The 17425-nt window shown below is 42.4% G+C and overlaps 2 protein-coding genes across 2 annotated transcripts; both read right to left on the minus strand.

The window, feature by feature from the left end:
* Window positions 1–2923: 2923 nt before the first annotated feature.
* Window positions 2924–3475, minus strand: LOC145392888 (uncharacterized). Its single transcript, XM_080267177.1, has one exon. The coding sequence runs from the start codon at window positions 3473–3475 to the stop codon at window positions 2924–2926; it is 552 nt and encodes a 183-aa protein (XP_080123303.1).
* A 110-nt stretch (window positions 3476–3585) lies between these two features.
* Window positions 3586–9027, minus strand: LOC145392899 (zinc finger MYM-type protein 1-like). Its single transcript, XM_080267188.1, has 2 exons — window positions 8978–9027; window positions 3586–4330 (listed from the first exon to the last, which is right to left on the minus strand). Exons 1-2 carry the CDS (start codon window positions 9025–9027, stop codon window positions 3586–3588), a joined length of 795 nt encoding a protein of 264 aa, XP_080123314.1.
* Window positions 9028–17425: the final 8398 nt, after the last annotated feature.

Below are 17425 nucleotides of genomic sequence, written 5' to 3' on the forward strand. Positions count from 1 at the left end.
TAAAACACTCCACCTCCTCAAGCAACTCACCATTCAAAATTATATTCATCCCCCTACCATCTACCAACCTCGTACACTTCATCACTTTACTCTTATTCTCATTTACTTTCAATTTCCTCATTTCACACACCCTTCCAAACCCCTCTACCAACTGTCTCAGTCTCTCCTCTGAATCAGCCAGCAGTACAGTATCATCTGCAAACAGCAGCTGCTTAAGATTCCACTCTCCACTATCGACATTCACCAGACTCAGACCTCCACCTAAAACACTTGCATTCACTTCTCCTACAACACCATCCATATAAATATTAAACAACCAAGGCGACATCACACATCCCTGTCGCAGCCCCACTCTCACGGGAAACCAATCACTCACAGCATTTCCCACTCTTACACACGCTCTACTTTTAGATAAAAACCTTTCACCCCTTTTAGTAACCTACCATCAAATCCATACAATCTTAAAACAGTCCACAAAGCCTCCCTATCAGTTCTGTCATACACTTTCTCTAAATCCATGAATGCCCAAAACACATCCTTGCCTTTCGCTAAATACTTTTCACACACTTGTCTCACAGCAAACACCTGATCCACGCATCCCTTCCTCTCCTAAAGCCACACTGTTCATCACCAATTACTCCCTCTGTACCCTCTCTAACTCTCATAATTAACACTCTACCATACACCTTACCTACAACACTCAATAAACTTATACCCCTAAAGCTAGTACATTCATACTTATCACCCTTGCCTTTATACAACGGGACCACACAACCACTTCCCCAGTCAATTGGCACCATACCTTTCACAAAGCACACATTCAACAATCTTACTAAGCAGTCAACAATAGTCACTCCACCACCCTTCAGGCATTCAACAGCACACCCATCCATACCTGCAGCTTTCCCTGTTTTCATCTCCTTTACTGTCATCTCCACTTCCTCCTTCGTGATCAAAGAATCATTCAACTCTCCCAACACATTTATTCCTTGCACCCTTCCATCCGCCACAATCTCAGCCACCCTTTCCTCCTCTACATTTAACAATCTTTCAAAATACTCTGCCCATCTCTTCCTTACTGCATCAATCTCAATTAACATCCTTCCATCCTCTGCTTTTATTCGTTCTTCCTTCCCCGACTCTCCCTTTCGCACCCTTTTCACCTTCTTCCAAAACATTTTCTTATTCTGTTAAGAATCCTCAGTCAGCCGCCTACCCCACCTCTCATCTGCTGCCACTTTAGCATCACACAGAGCTCTTCTCATCCTATTTCTCCTTTCCTTATACCTCTCATATGACACCTCATCCTTCCTCTGCAGCCACACTTCATATCCACGTCTCTTCTCTGCCACAGCCATACTTACTTCCTCGCACCACCATTCACTTCCTTTTCCTACAACACCACCCACACGTCTCACACCACACACCTCTTCTGCATGCCCCACCACAGGACTCTTAAACAACTGCCATTCCTCCTCCACACTGCCATTTTCTGTTCTTTCACTGCGTTCCACTCATCTTTCAATTTCTCCTGATACTCTATCATTTTCTCTCTTTTATCCAACTCACTCACTCTCAAAACCTCCCTGCCACACCTAACCCTCCTAGCTCTCACCCATCTCATACCTACTCTTAACTTTCCCTCCACCAGGTAGTGGTCAGACATACCTCCACCCTCCCCTCTCAGAACTCTCACATCCAACAATCTTCCTATTACATTCCTAGACACAACCACATAGTCCATCAAAGCTCTATCAACAACCCTTCCACCCTCCTGACTCACCCATTTATACTTACAAATATATTTCTTCTCAAACAGCTTATTTCCAATCACCATTTCTCGCTCAACACACATCCCTATCATTCGTTCCCCATTTTCATTTCTTCCAGGCACACCATGCATACCAACTACGCCTTCAACTGCTACATTTCCCACTCTAGCATTCAGATCTCCCATCATTACCACATTCACATTCGCTCCAAAACTGCAGACACTCATCATCATCATTCCATAAAGACTCCCTCTCTTCTTCATCCCTTTCACTACCAGGCCCATATGCACTCACAAACACCCACAACTCCCGTTCAAATTTCGCTTTCACCCACATCAGTCTCGATGACACCTCCTTCCATTCAATCACAATACCTATAAGATACAAGATACAATATAATATACAAGATACAAGATACAATATAGTATGCAAAATAGATACAAAAGATATATACAGTCAATGCAATGATAAACAGACAGTAAGCTTGTTCTGGACCATGTTCATAATTTTTGCCTTCATCCTTGAGATTAAGAGATTCATTGTGCGGTTTGACATCATTCACTGCTCCAGTGCAGTTTTAGCTGTTGTTATGTAATTGAACCTTTGAGAATTATCTTGCAGGACTTAATGCCTGCAAAGTCCCTGAGTATTTCATTGTAGTCTAGCTGAGATGAGACTTCATTTTCAGTTGAAAGTATGGCTAGGCCATTTAGACGATCTTGTGTCATTGTTGACCTCAGATGTGTCTTCTTAAGCTTCAACTTGGAAAAACTTCTTTCACCTGATGCCACAGTAACAGGAATAATCAGCAATATCCTCAGGGCAATCCAAAAATTTGGGAAATCTACATAGCTGTTCCTTTTAGAAAGGAAGCTTAAGATTTCGGAGGGCTGGGAAGCCATCTCCTCTGGAATAACAGACTTTAGAGCATCCATTTCTTCTGCTAACATGTAACCGTCAATATCTGAGGTGCTATTTACGGTGAGACTTTTCTCCATGTTGGCTGCATGCTCTCTCATTTCTGCTTTGGTGTGGTTGTGGAATGAAAGTAAGAAACCAAACAAAGCATCATGTGACTTCAACTGCTGAGATCTTTGTTCCATGGATGAAATTGCTGTATCAAGGATGAGACATCCAGTTCTGAAACTTTCTTATGGACTCTGAACTGGCTCATCTTGAGCTTCATATTGAAATGTTCGTTTCTTTCTACGAATTCTGTTCTCTTGAAAGACAGGTTCAATGTCCATATCATTGGCTATCTCCTTTGCATCTGCAAGAGCATTGTCAAACCCATCAGTTCTGTATTTTTGCAGCCATGCAATAGTTCTCTCCATGCTTTTGACTGCAATAGAAAGTTCAACTGCTCCTTGTAGCTGTTTACTGACCTGATTGACCTGAAAGAGGATAGCATACCAAAATACTATGGAAACAATGAACTTGAAATTTTGAAGCTCACTGCATAGTAACATAGCATCACTGCGAGCTTTGGGGTCATTTGTTTCCTCAGCAATATCCACTAAGGCATCGTAAAACTGAGCAATTTGGTACCTCACAGCTTTGACACTGTCAATACGACATTCCCATCGGGTTTCACTGAGAGGTTTCACAGTCAAGTCCTTAACATGTCTTGTGAAAATTGCCCATCTCTGAGTTGAAGCAGAAAGCAAGACATAAAGCCTTTGAAGGATACCAAAGAAGGTCATTCCCTCTGGACACGTCTTAGCACCCCAGTAACAAATTGTAACTGTGGCATGCACAGGGTGAAAAGAAAGCTCTTGGGTTCATTTCCAAAAGACGAGCCTGAAAACCAGACTTATTGCCTCATGTTAGCACCATTATCATAGCCTTGGTCCCTGATCTCTTGTACATTTAAACCCAGTGTCACTAACTTGTCAAGAAGAACATCCAGGAGACTCTTTCCTGCACTTTCCTTCACCTCAATGAACTCAATAAAATGCTCATATATTCCAATAGGAACAGTGGAGCCATCAGATACATATCTAATTGTCAGAGACAGCTGCTCTTTATGACTAACATCTGGAGTACAATCAAGTATAACAGCAAAGTATTTTGAGGCCGTTATCCGGTCAATAATGGTCTTCTGGACTTTGTTACCCATTAGCTGAATCAACTCATTCTGGATAGGCTTGCCAAGGTAATGGTCATGGATCTCTTCATCCTTGATTCGTCGCAGGTGTTCTTGCATAACAGGATCAGACTTGGCAATCAGTTGGACTAGGCCAAGAAAATTACCATTTTTAGGTTCAAAGAGTTTATCAACAGATCCTCGGAAAGCCATGTTATGTTCTGAGAGAAACTGAACAATAGCAAGGAGGTGCTGAAAAACATTTTGCCACCGTAGCTTTTCATCAGTGATTCGCTGCTGATGAATTGAATCCAAAGAGCAACCCTTCTTTAGTCTTTGCTCGGCCTCAAACCATTGAACACTTGCCTGCAAGTGACCACTGGACTTTTCATGCTCAACTAAACGCACACTAGCACTGGACCAGTCATGAAACCCATCAGAGGACAGAGCTGCATTAACAGTGGAAAAAAGCCTACAACAAAAACAAAATATCTGATTTTTTCTAACTGAATACACCAGCCATTTTCTTTGTATCACCTCCCCATTTGATAATTTGCACTGTAGGTAGGAATTTGAAAGTTTCCTGCCTGCTGCATCTTTGGGGATTTCACCGTTCAAATTTAACTTATGTGGACCCTTTGTGACCGGAAAATCTCGCTGAGCTGTGGAAAGAATTTTTGGCCAAGAGGCAGGATCCTCATAATTTTCAGTAAAGCTAACATCAAGGCTGCTGTCTTTGCTCTTGAGTTCTGATGTATGCTGCTGGAGCAAGCTAGATGATGATGTAGCTTGTTCAGCAGTTTGCACGGAAGAAGCTGCAGGAAGATTGGGCAGATCTTGGACCTCCATGGAACTAACTGACTGACTCACAATCTGACTCTTCGGTCTCAGTGTCACTCTTTTTAATGATAAAATTCTCCACCGAGACGTTTGACTTCATTTTCTTTTGCTGCCTTTATCTTCCTCTTTTCACTGCCACTCAGGTAGATTCTGCCAATGTCACGCTTTCTTTTCGGCATCTTTTTGCAAGGGGGGAGGGCTAAGGTTCTTTAAACAGTATTTCAATTTTTCTAAAAGATTTTCTTGACAAGTGTTAAATCAAGTGCTGTTCAACTCCTGCTGTTAGCAGAAGATGAAGGGATTTTCGGCCGGGGAATTTCTTAACCAAAACCACTAACAATTGGTGCGCTACAGTCAGAGAAAAGAACTGCTAAACATTGCTGTTATCAAATGGATCCAAAGACACAGATATCAGCAAAAATACATAAAGGCCTGGGTCCTAAACTCCTAATCTTGGATGTCACAATACCCACAGTCAGCTCATGTAACTGCAAACTGAATACAGGCCTGATGCTTATAATCCCAGTAGAAATTCATTTAATCATTTAAGGCAAATATTTCCATTAGAAATTTACAGACTATATTTGACAGAATCATTTCATAAGCCCGATCAGGATCTCACAAGAAAACTATGAAACCTAGGCCAACGGCCAAAATCACTTGGCTGAAGGACTCAAGCAGTTAGCACTCTTTCATTCAGGAAAATGCATGCAGCACAGATTTCAAAGATTAGACCTCTGATAAACAACACCACCAAGACAATCAGTCAAGCCAAGAAAAACAATGCACTTCTTGAAAACATGTTGAAGTGATAAACGTGAGGAAGAATGTGATAAATCTGCATGGGTCACACATCTAACCTCGGGCAAAGCGGGGCCCTAAATGAGCACTGTGAGAGAGGCGCGTGGCTGGTGCATGATACATAATGCTCAATCAGGGGCCCACTCAGCTGCAGACATGTCAAGTGCATTGCACCACATTATGCTCTATCAGGGGCCCGCTTGTGAGGCGTGGGGCCCCTGAAGGCCGAAATTTTTTTTTCTTTTTTTGGGGGGGTGGGGGGGAGCACGGGGCCCCTAGAGGCGCAGGGCCCACTGCAGTTGCATCGCTCGCATCGCCCTAGGGCCGGCCCTGGTCCTAAACCATTTCAATGATAGAACATTAACTGACAGGTACCAGAAAGGGAGAAGCAGTTCACACTATCCTATGTGACGTTAACTTTGAATTTCTGATCGTTGCATACATACCCAAGCCAAGTTGAACCGACAAAGTAACGTCTGAACCACATAACGAAAACTTAGTATTAAGTGATGAGATCATTATCGATAGTGCTCACATTTTAATCATCGTCGTACAATCTTTGTGAAATACTATAAACCCTAAAAGGGTCCTTTACAAAGTAAACGACTCGTGACATGGTTCCTAAGGAATAACAGCAACCGAGAGTTGACAGCCTCAGATGTAATCGAATTAGTCCCTCTAGCCTATATAAACCAGAGCACACATCGTGCGTGTGATTCTGCAACCATCTCACGTCTCGTTCACAGGTCAGTGCCAGAAATCCTTATATATCCCCCCCCCCCAATTACTTCCACATTAAGTCTGTTATTTACAATGACCATTCTCTTCAAGTTGTGAGTTGTGGAGAATAGAATGATTAACAGTTGTACTCAATAGCAAAATTCTTGATTGTGATTCTGCAACCATCTCACGTCTCGTTCACAGACCTCAGCACCGACCAAGTCATACCCTGCCAGCCACGTTATCATACTTACATGTCTTACATTCCCCCCCCCCCCCCTCTTCCTTGTTTTAGGCCAAATCTAGCTGTAGTTGTTCATTAACATAGACTGAGAAGTTCCTTTATTATAATTCATGGTTGGAATGATGTAATCAGATTGGATTTAACTGTTACAAACTTACTCTTTAGTTTTCGGGAATTCATAAGCACTAAGTCAGTTGTAACTTTTGAGTCTTCTTGTTAACTGAACTGGGTGGTTGTAAACATGTCTCATTATTAGTAAGAGAGTGGAGTTTCACATTCTTAAGTATCGACCCTCCCCATTCACCAGTGACCAAGGAGGAGGATGCCTGATATAGCCAACAGATCATTCTAATTGAGATATTGTGAGAGGAATCAGTAATCCGAGAATTGAGTAACCTGAATTTGAACATTTTGGGTATAATTAAAAGGGATGCAACATCTTATTCCAGATTTTTTCCAACTACCTTCTCTAATAAGCATGCAAGGTGTACTAGGGAGTAAATGGACTCTTAAATCTGAGCCAACCTAAACTCACGCTACCCTCTTAAGTGGGAATTCGAGCCTAGCTGGTTGGACACATTTTGACTAATTGGTTTGTACCTATTACAGAGTAAGGAATTTAATCACTTCAGTTGGATTTCACACTCGAAATAAGCTCGGTATCATGATGGCAACCACGCTGGTAATTTAAAAAGGGTATTTCAAGGTCATTACACTGGTGGCTTAGCCATGAAGATCACACTACCCCCATTCCCCAGAATCTTTAGTAATTTCTGATAATTGCACTGGTAATTAGAATTGTTTCAGAACTTCACCTGTCACAAAATTTCCATCATTACACTGGTTCTATTAGCAGTTTCATTCTAAAATTCAGAGTATTGCACTGGTGGCAGCGGTGGGATAATAAATATTCTCTGTAAACAAAGTACACTAGAGGCCTGCCTAATATTGTACGGGAAACAGTCCCAGCTATCATGCTTAAAGTATCCCTAGTAGGCCACAGCCAGATTCCTCGATCGTTGGAGACCCCGGGTGTAGAACCGAGAATATATTGAGCCCCTGGAGTGAGAGCAAAAACATTTTTTTCAGAGAGCCAAATGAACACGGTGCTAGAATGGAAACATGATCTGTGTATACTCTGGTTAGGGAGCAACTATATCGATAAAATACAACTCCATGTCGAGTAGTAAATGATATCAAGCAAGTAGTAAAGGCTATAGGGAATAACTGTGATGCCGTGGTATTCATTTGTCTGATAGAACCTAGATCTTACTTGGGAAATTTTCTGATTTCTACCACCAGGTACAGAACAGTCCAGAATTCTATCAATAATAAAATAATGTGTACAATGAGGAACCAGGTAGTCCAGTTTAACACGGCATATTATGTGGGAGCTTTGGTAGATGGGATACACTGGATGGATAAGGGGAGACACAAGGTAGAGGATAAATTGTTGGCAGTGATCAGGGGACACACGGCAAGGAAGGAAGCATAGACGAGTAGGTGAGTGAGTATAAGCCATAAGTGACGGAAATTCTCTCATATAATGAAGTTGGAGGGAGCACTGATTTTCCCTACTATTGTCGAGCGTAGTTCCCCCTTCCCCTTTTCATTATGAGCAGACACGGTAGTACCAGTTATAAACCTAAGACGGAGGAAAGGGAGGATGCGCGATCACTAAGGGATAGATTAGCGAGAGAACTGGAAGAGATGGAAACACCACTGCCCCCTGTAAATCCTTTTCAACTGACACATTCAACTCCTCACTCGTTCACGAGGTTGAAGGAAAGTGGTCTCACTAAGCCCCGGGATATCCCAATTCTGGAACTCCACTAGCTGCAAGGACTCGTTGCATTGGCCAGATTAGAGATATTTTTCGAACTAGTGGAGCAATGTGACCCTAACGATTTCACCTGAATGCAAATTGCTAAGTGTAGGGTTGGTTCAGAGTTAGCCATATTCATTCACAATCATCAAAGAAACCACAGAGCAGACTCCTGGCTAACACTTAAGCTTCTCCTCAGGACAGAGTTTACAACAGAGGTTAGCGTCGATCGTGCATGGCAGGAGTTGGAGTCGATGAGGGGGAGAATCACCCTAGGCTTTCACCCATAGATTTATTTGTCAACATGCAGTAATTGAGTCAAAGTTCTCTAATGGGAAATTTCCTAATCGAGATAAACAAATAAAGAAGAAGCTGTGGTATGGCTTACTTTCCACTTCACAAGAGGAGTTGGAGGGATTTCTAGATGATGAGTACCCATTGCACAAATTCCTTGACCGTACTGAACATGGACGATAATTGCTGGAATAGAGGCAGACCCCTCAGATCAACGCGGTACCGGTGAAGGATAGTAATGACAGGGTAAAAGCCGGCACATGTTTCACCCACTTCATTCCTGAAGACCCGGCCAGTAGTATGAGTATGGTGGAAACTAAGAATGATATGGAAGAACTGAAAGCCCAAGTGCAGGAAGTGAAAACAATCCTAGAGTGTGTGAGTAAGGGACAAACGAGTGATCAAGGGACCCCCCACCGAAAATGTTGTAGTCATTGCCAAGCATCGTCCCACTCCCTGCAAGAGTGCTGGCGGAAACCCCCACCCGGTCACTGTTTTGACTGCTGCAGACCCAGATGTCGTCGGGAAAACTGCAGGTGTCTCGGACGTAAACGGGGAACCCCAGCCTGTCACAGTTAATATTCAGTCATAACCCCCTTTTCATCCTTGACGAGAAGGAGTTAGGATCCATCAGTGGCCTTCCTGCACACATTAAGGTGACTGATCCCCAGCCCAGTTATGGGCCAATGTACAGTAACTTATCAAATAACGTGAGGGCTATGTTCCTGGAGAGGTCACGTTATCTAAAAACACATTATTTAAACATAATTTTCCCATAAGAAACAATGGTAATATTGGGGGTTATGTTCCTGGACTCTGGGAAAGTCTACCCATTTGGGAAGCTATGCTACTCTAAACTTAAAAGCAACAATATTAATTTGAAAGAAAATCCACGTTAAAAAAAAAAAAAAAACAGTATATTTGGGGAGAAGTAAACAACATTTGAGCCCTAGTAGGGCCGAAGCGTTGTTTACTTCTCCCCAAATACATACAGTACTGTCTTCGTATTTTCGTGGATTTTCTTTCAATTTTGCTTCTTTCACGGCATTGTCAAAGTTCCTCAAAATTATTAATACATTAGTAGGTCATAGAAACAGTACAGTAAAAGCAACATTTTCAGTACGGTAAGTAGGTCACAAACAATAACAACACAGCATCACTTCATCTACTCATCACTCGTCGTCTGCTGCTGTCCCTCCTCACACCGCTGCCCCATCTCCAGCCCTCCCCCACCACCCGCCGCTCCACCTCATAGCTCTGCTCTACCTCCTCACTCTGCTGTCCTAATATGTAAAAACTTAATTTACTATAATGAAACAGATACAATATATATATATATATATATATATATATATATATATATATATATATATATATATATATATATATATATATATATATATATATATATTTTCCGCTGAATAAATTTAACCGTCCCCGAGACGATCTATCAGCTCGGGACTGTCCAAGGCGCGTGCAGCTAATTTGAAAACATCACGTAAGTGTAAAGTCGCGTTAAATCGAGAAACCCTTGTTAGTTAAACATATCTCCAGAAATATTTGCTCATGCTAAAATGAGAATGTACTGTTTAAACTCGCGTTAGTTGAGAGGTTACTGTACCGTTATCCAGAACAGGCCAAACAGATCATTTCCAACATGCTCAAAAATATGGAAGACCGAGAGATCATAGAACGATCAACAGCAGCCTGGCTGTTGCCTGTAGTGCTCCTGAATAAACCTGATGGTAGTAAAAGGATGTGTTTAGACTACTGGCACATCGACAAACATCTCACCACTGATATTTATCCCTTTCCTCGGTTGGAAGAATAAGTTGAACAAGCAGCTGGTCATCAATACTATGTCACCATTGATATGCAAGAAGCTTGCTTCCAAATCATGCTAGATGAAGAGAGCCGCGACCTCACTACTTTTAGCGATGGAGTTATTTTGTATAGGTTCAGTCAGCTCCCATTTTGACTTAATTGCTCCCCTGTGATCTTTTCCAGGCAGATGGCTTCAGTACTGGCACCACTTCTAAAGAGAGCATGGGTCAGAAATTACTTTAGATGACTTGATTCTTTGGGCTCCAGACTTCCCTACTTTACTAGATCGCCTGAGACAACTTTTCCAGTTACTGAAAATGGGGTAAAACTGAATCTTAGTAAGTGTACATTTGGTCTTAAAGAGGTTACTTTTCTGGGTCACAAAATCTTGGGGGAGGGAAGTAAACCCGACCCAAAGAATGTACGAGTAGAGGCAATCGCAAAGATGAAAGCAGCCACTACGGTGAAGGGAGTACGTCATTTCCTAGGCATGTGTGAATTTTATAGAAAACATATCCCCTCTTTTGCTAAAATTGCTGTGGCTCTCACCAATCTAACTAAGTCTTGAGTAACATTTACCTGGACGGACGAATGCCAGAAATCATTTGAACATCTTAAGTCTTGCCTCATTAATGCCCTGTCTTAGTTGGAGTTCAGGTAGAACAACCATTCATTCTCACTACAGACGCTAATAACACCCATGTTGGCGGAGTCCTGAGCCAGATTCAATCAGATGGTACCAACAATCTGATTGGGTATTTCTCTAAAAAGTTGAACCCCCTGCGAGACTTGATATTCACGACAGATAAAGGAGCATTAGCGGTGGTCCTTACATGTCGTAATTTTCATCACTGTCTCTGGGGTACCAGTTTCAATGTGGTCACAGATCATCAACTTCTTACCAGTATAGTCAAACGAAAGACTAAGTCTCCCCGGATTAATCGATGGATCTTGGAGATGCAAGAGTACAATTACGAGGTACAACATCTGAAGGGCAAGTATAATTTCGTAGCCGATAGTTTGTCACGTCCAGTTAGAGTAGTACTACGCCCACCTGAAGCCACTGGCTCGGGCTAAGTCAGCTACAGATAAAAGCCAGGCAAAGAGAGGAACCTGTGTGGGGAGAACTAGCGCGATATCTCGAAGGTGGAGTAGTTCCGACCAAACTTCTGCCCAAAGCTACTTTAGATCAGTTTGCTCTCGTTGATGTGGTGTTATATTTTATGAGGGAGAAGGCAGATGGAAGCCTACATTACAGTCTCATAGTCCCTCGTGCTTTAGTTAAACAGACGCTCCAACACACACATGAATTATCAGGTCATCTCGGGCAAAAAGAAAATGATCAAGAAAGCAGATGAGTTATACTATTGGCAGAATCTCAAAGTTGATGTATGTGAATATGTTAAGAAATGTGTAACTTGCCAAAGGTTTAAAGGGGACACGGGATTGCAGCAACAGTGGAAGGAATTCCCTTCAGTGAATAAGCCATTGGAGAGGATTGGGATAGATCTTACGGTTATGGTTGCTGGAATCCAGGGTTACCGATATATCCTTACAGTAGTAGACCATTACAGTCGTTTTGTTAGGTTCCTCCTCCTAAAGACCAAACACTCCACACACATAACAGACAAACTGTGGCAATACGTGGCAGATTACGGGTCACCTCGCAGTATTGTCGTGGATAATGGAGGTGAGTTCACCAGTAGAGACTTCCAGAAGTTCTGCCAGCAACATCAGATTACCCTCTACTACACGACCCCCTACCATCCACAAGGCAACGGTGTCACAGAGAGGATGCATCATACCCTTAAGTCTGTTCTCTCTGCCTTATGCCAAAGACACCCCCTTCGATGGCCTCAACTGCTCCAACCATGTCAGATATTTATGAATCAGGCTATCCACACTTCAGCGGGACAGCAGCCATACTTTGCTTTCTTCTCCCGGTATCCTCCCAGGCTGGTGAATGCACAACTTCCCTCGATCGACAGTGAACAAGACGAATTTGCCCCTGTACACACTCTCATCAGGGAAACCCATCAGAAGATGGCACGCCAGTATCGAGACGTAGCAAATCGGAGAAGGAAGAATCAGACTGTCGGTGTGAGGAGCTTAGTGTGGGTCAAAAATGAAACAGTGGTGCCAGGTACATGTCAGAAGTTAAATGTGAAGTGGGATGGTCCCTATCGTGTAGTGGAAATGCTGTTGGACGAAAGTGTATATATAGTGAAAAATGTTTTTACGGGAAAAAGATTACAGAGAGCTGCCAGGCAGGTGATACCTTATTATGATAGTGAAGAATGGCTGTTGGAACCCCTAGAAAGTGCCTTTACACTTGACCCGGTAGATGAACAATTACCACCCCGTGAAAGATGGCCTCCCTGCTGACTCATCAAGGATTGTTGACAAGTCTGTGAAGGCTAAAGAGTGTAAAGGGTTACGGGACGGATAAGGAAGTGTGTGCGGGTCAGACTGATTGACGATTGACTATGAAGAGTTAGAGTAGTAAGAAATAATTCGTACTTCTAGGATCTGAAAAATAGTTTTAAAGAGAGAGTTTGAGATTAGGTTCATCTTTTTGGGCTCAGCCCTGTTCAGTGGGGATATTAAGAGAACTTAACTTCGAGGGGCAGTGTGCACCTACCCCTCACATTACAGTTGACACGGCCTAGGGTGTGGTCACGACTTCAGGACCTGTCACGCGCTCGTCAGTTACTAGGTGGAAGGCTTGGAACAATGTATCGAATGGAAGAAGTGTGAGTGAGACTGAGTGACAGTGGGTATGAATGGGAAGCGCTCCTGGGACGATCTTGACAACGAGAGTGCGAGTCCACTCAGCTGGATGACTGTGCCATTACTCAAGCAGGAGGTTAACGGGGGTGTCTCTTCTCCACTGGGTATTTTTTTTTTTTTTGTAGTAAATTCACTGGTGATGTGAAGCGACCTCCTGGGGTACGTGGTGTATTATGTGGGCCGACTGGTGCCACTTATCGTGGGGAGAGTGTCAAAGGAAGGTGTGTTCAAAAGGGGACTCACAGTCAAGTCAGTAAGTCTGTCCCGTCCGCACACATATCCTCGGAATGTGTATTAGTGCGTGTGTTAAAAGGGCCCTGATGGTTAAAATTTGTTTCCTGGGGGAAGGACCCGTGTAGTGCCAGCAAGTTAGATTAGGATGTAATATAAGTGAAATATAGATTTAAGTGTAATTTGGTAATTAAGAATAATTTAGTATGTGTCAATAATTGCAATTTAGTATATGTATAATACAGGGTATAAATATAGTATAAGTATGATTTTTGTATTGTAGAGTTAAGGTAGGAGGTAAACATCTATGAATTATATAATCCGCGTTAAGTATTGCATCAGCCGATCAAACCCCCCTTCCCGCCCTCCATGAAACACGCTTGTAACAATGATTTAGCGAACATTTAAGTTAGCCGAGACTTTGCAGCCTTCTGATGGAGTAAAACTAAGAATATCCTTCAGTCCTAAATCATTTCAGTGATAAAACATTAACTGACAAGTACCAGAAAGGGAGAAGCAGTTCACAATATCCTATGTGATGTTAACTTTGAATTTCTGATCGTTGCGTACATACCCAAGCCAAGTTTAACTGACAAAGTAACGTCCGAACCCCATAATGAAAACTTAGTATTAAGAGATCATTATCGATAGCCCTCAGATTTTAATCCCTAAATACCGCAAATTTGATCTGGCTCGTCTGCCACTAGAGTCGCAATTCGGAGGTGTTTTTTTTATTTTCACCAAGAGGAAAATCAATATGTTCTGGCTAAAGAGGAAGAATTTACACACCTGACAGCGCAATCGGCACCCCCCTAGGCATAATGGTTACCGCACAATCGAGGTCAAAATTGAAAAAAAAAAAATAGTTACCCCCAAAATTTTCGAAATATCCCATAGTTTTGATAATTAACTATTGCAATATCTTACGTCACACCAAACCCGAGAACAGGTGTTTTGGGGTATTAGGAGATTACTTGCTTTTTGGGAGATAAAGTACATTGTGGGGAGAAGGTTTGTAGGTATGGAGGTTGGATTAAACTATCTTTTCTCATCAAAGTAGAGCACTTTCGTTTGTTCTTGACCAACTACTATGAAAACAGATGTGTATGTACGTGTGGGGTGATAAAATTCGATCGGGGAGAAGGCCCACAACGATTACATTGAACCTTAGGAGATCATTTACGGTAACAACCAATTTGGCTAGTTGAAACAAACAAAATCTATGTGATTAAGCATATCAACCATGCAAGCAGGGGTGTTTGCAGGTGTGGGGGATAATTCAAGTATGGGGAGTAATAGATGTATCGAGGTGGAGGGATGGTGGTGGGGGGATGGGGCTGGGTGGTGGTGAGGGGGCTGGGGCTCAGATGCCTGTGATTGCACGTGTTTGCATGTATAGAATAGTATACAGAGAAGCATTTATTACGTCTAGGTACAAAAAGGCACAGGAAAAAAAAATGAGGCAATACATAGAAAGCACTTGTACACCCTCCCAAAAAAGTATCGGCCCCTTTGATTATGATGGTTGTGAAAATGAGCAACTTCCGTGGTATATGTTGTGTCTCAAACCATATACCACGCAGTAAGTGAATCTTCTTGCAATTTTGAGTTCTAATACTTATCAAAGCTAATATTTGCACTTGTAATACCGGATGCCCCGTGTATCACAATGTTTCATCCATAATTCAGAATGATACGTACTGTGTGTCGATACTTTATTGGGAGGGTGTACATGTGTTGGGGATGGGGAAGTGGGGAAGGGGAGGAGTGGGGGGGGGAGAGCAAGCCAAGCAGTGTGCTCGGTATCACACGATGGTTTGCTGGGGGTAGGAGGGTAGCATGGGGCCGAAAAGGAGGCAGGGGGTAGGGTAGCTAGGAGTATACAAGGTAAGGGGGGAAGGTGAGGGGGCTGGAGGGGATGGAATGGGCCTTGTGGTTGGGGGAGGGGTAAACTTCGACTAACAACGTCCTATTGGGGCGTACAGAGGGGTGAGAGGTCTTCAGAGAGGGTTATTACTTAACAGATGTCGAAACATTCAGGCATTGGGTGGGCTGAGAGGGTGCGTGACCCCCCCTGCCACCAGATTTGCCGGATCACCCAACCCGAGGTCGGAGGGCTTAGTTCTCATTGGCTTGAAGGGATATACCATCTCCTTACAAACTTCCGTAACAAGGGCGGCACCTGTTGTTATATCAAATCACAATATGCAGTTGACACTATTTTAAACTTCACTTCATCAAGTTTTGATTACTCATTGTATAAACTAAATTGTCAAAATATTACCAAATATATTTGTTTAGTTTATCGATCCCCCAATGCTTCTTCAGAACCCAGTGTATTTGATTCCATATCCACACAGTTGAGTAACCTTAACCTTCCACTTAGCACCGAAATTACCATTTTGGGTGATTTTAACATACACAATGTTGAATGGTTATTGCATTCTGCCAGGACTGACGATGCTGGTCTAGAGTGCAAGCTGTTCTCAGAATCGTTTAATCTCACCCAGTTTGTAAAGCAATCAACCAGAATACCTGATAATCCTGACCATAATGCCCATCTCTTGGATTTATTCTTGACAAATAACCCAGATCAATACTGGATAGAGGTACTGTCACCACTTGGATCCTCTGACCACAATCTCATCAAAGCCTCATTAGTTAACCTCCCCCCACACCTCCCCGTTCTGAACCTGTCAGGGTGACCCGATGGCACTTTGATAGGGCAAACTGGGATGGATTCAGAAATTATCTTGCTGACATTCCATGGCAGTCTTTCTTCTCTAGTGATCACAGTTCTTCCCAGTACCACATTTGCGATTTAATACTAGCTGGTATGGATATATTCATACCAAGTCAACAGTTCACTAAAAGATCGAACTCTCCAAAATGGTTTGATGGCAACTGTGCCAGAGCAACAGCCCAAAAGTCATTAGCATATAACTCTTACTTAAAATCAAAAACATCTGAATCACTCTCTCAATTTAAAATTTGCTAGAAATCATGCAAAAGCTGTAATAAATCTAGCTAAATCAAACTTTCTTCAAAAGCAAGCATCAAAACTACTTAACAACCCTAATGACAATAGAATATTCTGGTCAACTCTTGTTTTAATAATAACTTTAACAAGTCATCTTCCATTCCCCCACTAAAATCTTCAGATGGCAACATTACAAATGACCCGCGTGGGAAAGCAGATATTTTTGCCAGTACATTTGTGAGAAACTCTACCATAGACGATATCAGCCAGAATGTCCCAGTACTAGAACTTGACTCTCCCGAGTTTGCCCCACTTAAAATACAGACAAGATACGTAAAATCCATGCTAGACAATTTACCTACCAGCAAAGCTCCGGGCCCAGACGAAATTCCTCCAATTGTTTTGAAAAAGTGTTCCCCTGAACTTGCCTCTGTTCTAGCTAAATTATTCAGACTATGCATACGTATTCTTTACTCCCAAATTCATGGAAAGAAGCCAATATCCACCCAATTCCGAAGAAAGGACATTCCTCTGACCCCTCTGATTACAGACCAATAGCTGTCACATCTTTTCTTGGTTAGGTATTTGAAACTTTAATTAATAAGCACGTTGTTAAACATCTTGAAACCAACAACTTAATTAGTGATAGACAATATGGTTTTTGCCACGAAAGATCCACCATTGACATACTCAATCTCCTAACTCATACCATCCATCAATCAGTTGATCTACATGGAGAAACTCATGGAGTAGCTCATGATATTTCTAAAGCTTTCGACAGAGTATGGCACCGTTCCCTGCTGTCCAAACTCCCATGCTATGGACTAACGTCTCTTGTTCCTTTGATTTCTTCATATCTTAATGACAGGAAAATAAGAGTAAAAGTAGATGATGTATAATCCAATTTCCACTCAATTAATGCCGGCATGCCACAGGGGTCAGTTCTGGCGCCAACCCTATTTCTGGTTCATATTAATGATCTCTTATCTGTCACCCACAATCCCATCCACTCATACGT

Source organism: Coenobita brevimanus, chromosome 3 (genome assembly GCF_032717465.1).
Source record: "Coenobita brevimanus isolate Jiangsu-jjx chromosome 3, ASM3271746v2, whole genome shotgun sequence".
Lineage (NCBI taxonomy): Eukaryota > Metazoa > Arthropoda > Malacostraca > Decapoda > Coenobitidae > Coenobita > Coenobita brevimanus.

Coding starts and splice junctions, on each gene's coding strand:
- LOC145392888 (XM_080267177.1), bottom strand. CDS start 3,475: ATGACCTTCTTTGGTATCCTTCAAAGGCTTTATGTCTTGCTTTCTGCT.
- LOC145392899 (XM_080267188.1), bottom strand. CDS start 9,027: ATGCTTGGCAATGACTACAACATTTTCGGTGGGGGGTCCCTTGATCAC. Junction 4,331..8,977: donor GGGGGGTCCCTTGATCACTC/GTTTGTCCCTTA, acceptor TTTTTGTTGTAG/GCTTTTTTCCACTGTTAATG.